Source organism: Balearica regulorum, chromosome 3 (genome assembly GCF_011004875.1).
Source record: "Balearica regulorum gibbericeps isolate bBalReg1 chromosome 3, bBalReg1.pri, whole genome shotgun sequence".
Lineage (NCBI taxonomy): Eukaryota > Metazoa > Chordata > Aves > Gruiformes > Gruidae > Balearica > Balearica regulorum.
The window spans coordinates 101777551-101785485 of NC_046186.1; the positions used below are offsets into that span (position 1 = coordinate 101777551).

General features: G+C 53.0%; 1 protein-coding gene across 1 annotated transcript; it reads right to left on the reverse strand.

The window, feature by feature from the left end:
- Positions 1-1284: 1284 nt before the first annotated feature.
- On the reverse strand, positions 1285-5366 carry BATF3 (basic leucine zipper ATF-like transcription factor 3). Its single transcript, XM_075749216.1, has 3 exons — positions 5144-5366; positions 4342-4446; positions 1285-1915 (listed from the first exon to the last, which is right to left on the reverse strand). The coding sequence occupies exons 1-3, from the start codon at positions 5216-5218 to the stop codon at positions 1730-1732; spliced, it is 366 nt and encodes a 121-aa protein (XP_075605331.1). The 5' UTR covers positions 5219-5366; the 3' UTR covers positions 1285-1729.
- Between the last annotated feature and the right edge of the window lie 2569 nt (positions 5367-7935).

The window sequence follows — 7935 nt, forward strand, 5'->3', positions numbered from 1 at the left end:
GGTGGGTGGATGAAGATGCTTAAGATAGCTTCCTTTCTTAAGGGTGACACACAGTATCATATCAAGGACATTATCCCAAATGCGTATTTTGAAGTGTCCTGAAACTTCAATTTTCCTTGGCAGTGACTGCACCAGATTTTCTTTGCAGGATGGCTCAGTTCTCACTGGACTGTAAGAAAGTTTGAAGACTGCATTTAGGCTGTAGATAGCTTCTGCAAATGCTGAAAATTCTCAAGGACAACCTAAAGAAAAATTTAAAAAAGCCAACAGCTCACACCTGTTATCTTGAGTTTCTAGCCTAAGACAATGGCATGAGAGGGACCTTTAGAAAGCAGAGTTGATTACCCAGCTTCCCCAAGTCTATCTTGGCAGTGACCAGCAATTGTTGTTCTACTAAATCATTCTACTAAAGAAGCTAAAACAGAAAAAAAAAAAAATATTTCAAACATTTCAGATCATATTCTGCTGATAAATACTACGATCTTGGTGAGGGGAGACATTAATCCCATGAATTGAACTGAAAAAAAATCCGAATGCTGAAGTGAGAGAGCTGGCAAAGCTGTGGAGCTTTTTATTACCCAAACCTGCTCTTTGACTGGGAAATACCGCAAGAAAAACACTCTTTCCTGGATCCCAGCCTACAGGATTCACATTTCTAGAGCTTGACACTACTAAGAATCTTCACAGAAAGTAAACACATTTTTCTGTATGTTTCTCACTAACATTGTCATCATTCTTCCTTTTTGTAAAAAAAAAAAAGTTAAAGAAAACAGTATTTTTCTTGCAAGTAGTTATCAAACATCTACAGTGTGGACATAGAACAAAATGCTTAGCTAAATTAGATTTGTTCTACCCACAGACATCATTTACCAGAAGCAGCATGCAAGATGAAGGATAAAGATAGTTGTAATTTCCAGTGGGTGCATTAAACCAGTAAATTTTAAAATCTGCTTTTTAAAACAATGCGTAGAACCAGCAAACTCTGTTTGCTTTTCTTCCCCACAGAGCAGACAATCATCATTAGAAACTGGCCAAGCCATATTTTAGGACATAAACCACTCCAAGAACTAATATCGGCAGGGCTGATGATTGGGGGTATTAAAGAAATAAAGACTGGGAAGACTAATTTTTTCACACACTTCAAAGGAAGATCCAATGAAGAGGTGATAAACAAATAATAAAACAACTGACAGGAAGATTATCATTAGACTTTGGATTTGACCAGTAAAGAAAGAGCAGAGATACTATAAAGACATTGATTATTGAAGAAGGTGGAGAACGTCATAAAGATGGGACATTGCTTTTATTAACCAAACCTGCTTAGTGAAAAAAAAACAGCAGCCAGAACGTGACCTATACGGATGACAAGTGACAAAGGGTTACTGGCACTGGACGTGTGGGAGAAAGGCATCCCAGCCCAAGGTCGGTACTTTTCCCTGTCTACATTCCATCGCGCGATGGTGGGCTGCACCGCGCTTTGACATTTCTGAATGCAAAACCGTGGCTCGAAGATTCTACCAAATAAGAAGTCACAATTCGAGTTGTCTTTTTCTCATACTGGTGTTTTCCTGAGATTCAGGAGACTGTAACACTTCAACGTGGAGAAGAGCTGCATGGTTAAGTCCAGCCCTCATTGATGGAAGACCTGCACCATATGCAGGCAGTTCTTCAAGTCTCCCCTGTTAATGGCACTTTCACACATCCCATTAAAGGTGATCCAGGAGAGGTCTCATCTTGGCAGGCAGCCGGTGAGCGCATCAGGCCTTGGTACGGTCACAAAGTTCATGGTGCAGTGCAATAGTGGACAGATCTTTTCATGATCCTTCAACACTTCACTCAAGTGTTTCATTTCATCTGTTAGCTTTCCGATTTCTCTTTTCAGGGAGGTATTTTCTTGCTCAAGAGACTCATATTCCTGGAAGGAGAGAAAAAAAAAAAGCCTACTCATAGTCAAAACATTCCTTTCAGTGCTTCCACCTTGCGTATATTCATGTAACTGTAGAAAAACTGCGTGGTTTCTTATTACAATGTGCAAAATGCTAAGGAAAGACAGACACAGCCTGGGTGCCAGAACAGGGCAAGTGCTTTACAACCTGTGCCCTGACCACACCACGATTCCTTTTGTGGCCCTGAAGCCCGGGAGGTGCCGCTGGCCCTTGGGGATCCCCAGCAGCCCAGAGCTGTAGGCGTGGGTGGCTGCGTCCCCGTGGTGGCCTCTTCTAGCCCTGGGCCACCTCTGCTGGGAAGGGCCGAGCAGAGCAGCTCTGCACTGTCAAAGCAGAGAAAATGAAAGCATCGAGTGCAGGTAAGTGCTGGGAAAACCCGGTGCCTGGCATTGCCGGTGAGGAGAGGGCAGCCCCTGCCCCGGGCCAGCGCAGGGAAAGGCTGTTTACCCAGGTGCCGGCCGAGACGCACACCCAGCCCAGCGCACCCGGTGCCAACCACTCTCCTCCAGCCACCTGCTCAGATGCTCGGATACTCAAGAACAGGAGGAGGGGAGCGTCACGCCAGCTTGTTCCCAGCCCCGCTTTGTCACCAGAAGGCCTGACCACTGCTTTGGTTATCCCTGACCCAGGCTGTTTTCGAGCTAAGGCTTCTCTGGCAACAAAGCTGCTATTAACTGCAGGGGAGTTTTGAGATGCTCTGCAGCGTACATCTGTGACAGATGTGAGAATCATGTGTCACATTTTTTCAATAACTGCGTGTCTGAAGCGTCCCTGCTGTCAAGACTTCTCATCCCAAAAAGAAAAGAGCGAGAGGTTCAGAGCCAGCCCACGGCAAACCTGCAGGTGTCTGCACCTCGCTGCTGGCCTAGGGCTCAACACTCACCCACTCAACCTCACCTCCCTAGGAAAGCTCCAGAGCAAACTTCAAAGCCTACACAAGCCTTAAAAGGCCTGTTTATCAGGCAGCAGGGAGAGCCTCGCATGCAATGCTCCTCTGGGCAGCCCGGCACTGCCTCCGCTGCCCTTTGCTGCAGGAGTTTGGATCCCGTTGCCCTCCCTCACACCCTTCCACCACCTCTCACCCACAGAGTAAAACAGGCACGGTCCTCGTAACGCATTATTGTAGCCAAACTCCAGCCAAGTTGTCCATCCCTGCCTCTTGCTTTGCTCACCGCTTGTTGCCCCAAACCCCATGGGGCTGGGTTTTGGAGTAAGCAATAGTCTCCCATTGCTCCGTCCCGTTTTCAGGGACGAGGCTATCAAATTGTTCTGGCTAAGAATGAATGCCTATTCAACCAGATCTGCCTGCACGCCCGAGAAAGAAGATTCCCAGCACGAGGAAGATCCTAAAGTCCAGGAAGAACATCAGACAGGCCACAGGACAGCACAGGGCCCAGAAATTATTCCACAAAAGCCAGGGGTTACCACTTTCCAGAAGTACCCTGCACCTGGGTTTCTCAGGCGCTGACTCAGAGGAGATCTGGGAAAAACCAAACCCAAAACTCCCCACACTGTCCCACTTGTCCTCTGCTGACTGTTGGCAGATCCTTCCAGAAGGGCCTGTGCTGAATCTCCAGAACTGAACAACTGACTCAGCCACAATCACAGCAGCAGAACTAACACTTGCCCCAAGAACCCCGGCTACAACAAAAGCACTGTTGTGTGAGGTAACATCCAAAACCAGAGAAAGGGGATTCCTGTCCTCCAGCATCTGCACTGGGGACAAGAGAAAACTACACCACATTGTGATATTGAGAAGTATTCAGAGTTTCTGGAAGAATCAGTTACTTTCATGTTTTTTTGGAAACACCCACAGTTATTTATCAGAGCATATAAGTATAGCAGCTAACTGAACCGAGCTCTCACGCTTGGAGGTTTTGAAGTTCCTAAGAAGCCTTTTCGGCTGGGTATTTCTGTCTCACACCATAGTTTTAGAACTGACTTAAGCCAGCACTGCGTGGTCCCCTCCTCCTCCTCCATCACCTTCTCCCTCGTAAGGCAGCAAGCATTCACCCACTGCCATAGCAAACGTGACAAACTAACACAAATCCAGAAGAAAATGGGGGTTTTTTTAGCGCAGAGGAGCCCTGCGATCCAGTTCACTCGGTGGTCGCTGGAATAGCAAAACAGGGAGGGTTAGGTGAGGGCAGGACCACATCTCTCTCTCCCTAGCAGCGTCACCGACAGCAGAGCTGCACCGTCCAACGTAAGCACCAGTGTCCCAGAGTTCCCGACCCGGCACCCTGCAGCATGCCTGTTTCTGCATCACACCCACAGCTCTCTGAGCTGGATTAGCGTGAGGACAGGCCCACGCCTGCTTAAAAAGTCCCACTTATTGTAAAGTCCCACAGTCGGTACCCAAGCCATGCCTGCAAAACATCAAGTACCCATTCACCTCGTGAAGTTTATCTGCTTTCTGAGTTTGCTTCTTCCGGCTCCTCTGTGCAGCAACTCGATTTTTTTCTCTCCTCCTTACCTTTCTGTCGTCTTCTTCATGACTCTGGAAGACATAAGCCAGAAACACTTCGCTAGTTTTTAAGGTGCACACAGAGACACCCGAAGTCAGGTGTGTAACTGTTTCTGAGAACGAACACGTACTCCCGATTCCACAGCACCTAACCCCGGCCTCCCACAAGGTGCTCGCAAAGGGCAGCGCATCCCCCCGCCCCACTGCACAGCTGGGGCCCGAGGCGGAGGGCTGGAAGCCGGCACAGGCGCCCGGGGGACGCCGCAGAGCCCCGCGGGAACTCCCTCTGCCGCTGATGGGGGCTCCTGGGCACCCCCGTCACCCACGGCAGGGACCTGCGCTCCCACTCTGCCCCGACGGGCAGCATTTTACACCTGCCTCGCCCCGGCGCGACCGAGGAGAGGGAGGTGCGAGCAGCGGGGAGGAACGCCGGGCTCCCGGGGCGCCCGCACCCGCTTGCCGGCGGAGCAGCCCTGCTTCTCTCCCGGATGCCTGCGGCGGGGGAAAAGCCGCCGACCGCGCCATGTGCCGGCGGCAGGGAGCTTTCCGCGCCCCGCCGGCGGTTCTGCCGCTCTCCTACCTGCAAAAGACGTCACCACAGCCGCCTCCCGGGAAGGGAAGGGCCGACGCCCCGGGGATAGCGGGCACCCCCGACGCGGCGCTGGCCGGCGTGACTCAGCCCCATGTGCCCGCCCGCCTACAGCGCCGAGCCCCTCCGCCCTGCCCCTACCTGCTGGCTGCCCTCGGCCGCCGCGCTCCGAGGCAGCGCGCTGCCCCCCGCCGCCGCCGGGACGGCGCACGACATCCCGCCGGCTGCGGAACCGCCCCGGGGCGCCGCGCTCGGCGCCGCTGGGCTCCCCCGGCCCGCGGGGGGGTGGGAGGAAAGGAGAGGGCAGGGCGGGCCCGGGGCGGGGCAGGGGCCGCACCGCCCCGGGGCCGCCTCGGCACCTGGCACCCCTAGGTCCGGGGGCGGAGCCGCCGCCCCTCCGCGGGAGTCCCGCCGGGCCGCTCCGCTGCGCCGCCCGCATGGCCGTCACATGGCGCCCGGCGGCAGCCGCGCCGCGCCCGGGGAACCAGGAGCCCCCGGGACCGCCCGGCCCCCACTGCGTCCCCCCCCGGCCGGCCGGCCGCCCGGCCCCCCCCCCCCCCGGGTTTGAGTCCCCGCGCCGGCAAGGGTGCCCGTTTCCCGGGACCGCGGGGTCTGTTCAGCCCACGGGAGCCGGGGGAAACCCGCACCCCCGGGGCACGGCGCTGCCGGGCAGGAGCTGCCCGAAAATCCCCCGGAGAGCCCCAGCCCCGGGGGCCGGCTGGGCACGGCGCCCCTCCGGGCGGCCCGACTCGTGCTTTCGCTTGCAGAAATAACCGCCCCGCAGTTTCTCTTCTCCCCAAATTCCCTCCCGGCGGCGGGACGAGGAGGCCAGGCTGCCCCCCGGAGCCGGTCCAGCCCTTCCCGCGGCGGCCTCCCCCCCTCCCGCCCAAAGTCCTCCCGGCCCTGGGGACCGGCTCACCCCCGGCCGCTCCCGCCCGCCGCGCTCCTGCGACATCGGCTCCCAAAAGCGGCGTGACTTCCAGAGAAGTGACAGCCGGCTCAGCCAGGGTTCATGGGCCTGAGGACATGGCATCGGTACTGGGATAAAGCGATTTTCACTTTCGCTACTAGCCCTGTTCCTTTAAATAATAAGGAAATGCCACAAGCTTCTTGTAAAGGCAAAGCCAGGCAACGACTGCAGAAAACACAGTTGCTGCTGACAAAAATCGCTCTGTTCAATTATTCTGTTGAGAGTATTTTAACACGTGGAACAAAGATTCTTTTATCCCTCCAAACACTTTCCCTACAGTTTAATTGAACCGTTACCTTGGCCCTCTGCACGGAAGGAAGGGAAGGCGTTCGCAGACAGGTACTTCAACAACATCCGTAGATGTATTTGTGTGTGGTACCTAATGTGCGCTCCTGGCTGTGCTCAACTCACAGGGGCAAACGCGGGGCCATGCGAGGAGGGCAAGTGCCCCCAAACTGCGGGGCAGTCAGTCATGAAGCTCCAGGTATCTTAATAAATCAGATACTTCCCTATTTTTCTGGTTTCCCCAGAAGTTTGAGTCATCCAGCTTAGATGAAGATGAGGTTACAAAGATTGCAAACTGAGTAAATATAGACTATCCTTTCAGGAAGATCTGGCTAACAGTTTGCGCTGAAGATGAGAACCACGCTGCCTGGGAGTCCAAGAGTCAAACCAAAGTCTGCACTCCGCCACGAGGTTTCCTGGTAGGCTCCAGGACCATTAGCATTAGTGGAAAACCTGAGTAGGACTTCCCCGGTGGGAAGAGCTTCTCCCCAGCTGCTCCGCCTCAAAGCAGCTTGTGCCTCTATCTTCCAGGCTACCCACACCCTTGCTCTTGGACTTTCTCAGAGCTCCTCCAACTCTGGAGGACTGAGTACCTGTGAGCCTTCCCCAACCTAATGGCCACGGGGACCCACAACCCAGATGGGCCCCCTCACCAAAGTGCCTTCACCTACCCTGTGTCCCCAGACCGCACTTGGTCTCCTGAGCATCTTACAGCCCCCTGGTTTCTTTGAAAGCAGTCTTGCTTCTCCCTTCCTCCATCATCCAACATGCCGACACCAGGATGCTCTCCAAGGGGGTATAGGTGTGGGTTCAGTGCTGTTCTCCAGCTGAGGGGATCTAAACCAACATCTCCCAGAAGTCAGTCCTAGCCTCCAGGTGGTGAGTGGTTATAGAGGGTGAAGTGCCCTCAACCACTCCTTTAAAACGGTCCAGTCTTGCATTAACTACACCTCATGAAGTTACAGGAGTAAAAATACGGGCATGAGTGGAAACTTAGTCGGGACAGTTGCTTAAAAAGAGAGCACCGGACTTGCTGCCTTTGCAGCTTAAGCACAGTTGACATAAACATAATACTAGAAGCTAGTATTTTCATAAGCTCAGAGAACAGGTGTATTTTCTTGCAATAAAAATCTATGAACCACGCGGACAAAATACCTCAACAGCCCTTCAGAGTGATTTGCAGGAAAGCAAGCCCCCTTCCACAGAGGGACTTTGAACTGACCCCGCATGAAACTCTTGTGCTTTTCCAGGAGCGACGCTAATGGCAACTGCACAGGCAGGCTAACAGCATCAAGTCCTGAGCGGCTTACCAAGAATTTTTTAGTACTGAAAAATATATCTACGTCATTGAATAACTCCCGGCAGCTGCAGAGTATGGTTTCCAGGATCCCACAAGTATGGGAGAAGTCACGGGACAGTCCCCTTGAGCCTGAGTACAGTCTGCTGTTGTTCAAAGTGGCAAAGGAAATGAAAAGTCAAAATTTGCTTGTGGGAACAAGTTTCTGCTTAGTATTAAAGCTATCTCTGGTACATCTGAAGAAATGCCTACACAGTAATTCCAGGTAACGCAGCAGTAGAGGCAGAGCATTTCTATGCAGGAGAGAAAACAAGCCCAGAAAGCAGTCTAGTCAGCTGGGTTTATGTTTTATAATGGCAGTTTATCAGTGATTTTTGTCTG

Excerpts from the sequence above, each read along its gene's own strand:
- BATF3 (XM_075749216.1), bottom strand. The coding sequence starts at position 5,218 with ATGTCGTGCGCCGTCCCGGCGGCGGCGGGGGGCAGCGCGCTGCCTCGG. Across the intron at positions 4,447-5,143 it reads CGGCCGAGGGCAGCCAGCAG|AGTCATGAAGAAGACGACAG; the intron begins GTAGGGGCAGGG and ends TATGTCTTCCAG. Across the intron at positions 1,916-4,341 it reads AAGCAGATAAACTTCACGAG|GAATATGAGTCTCTTGAGCA; the intron begins GTGAATGGGTAC and ends CTCTCCTTCCAG.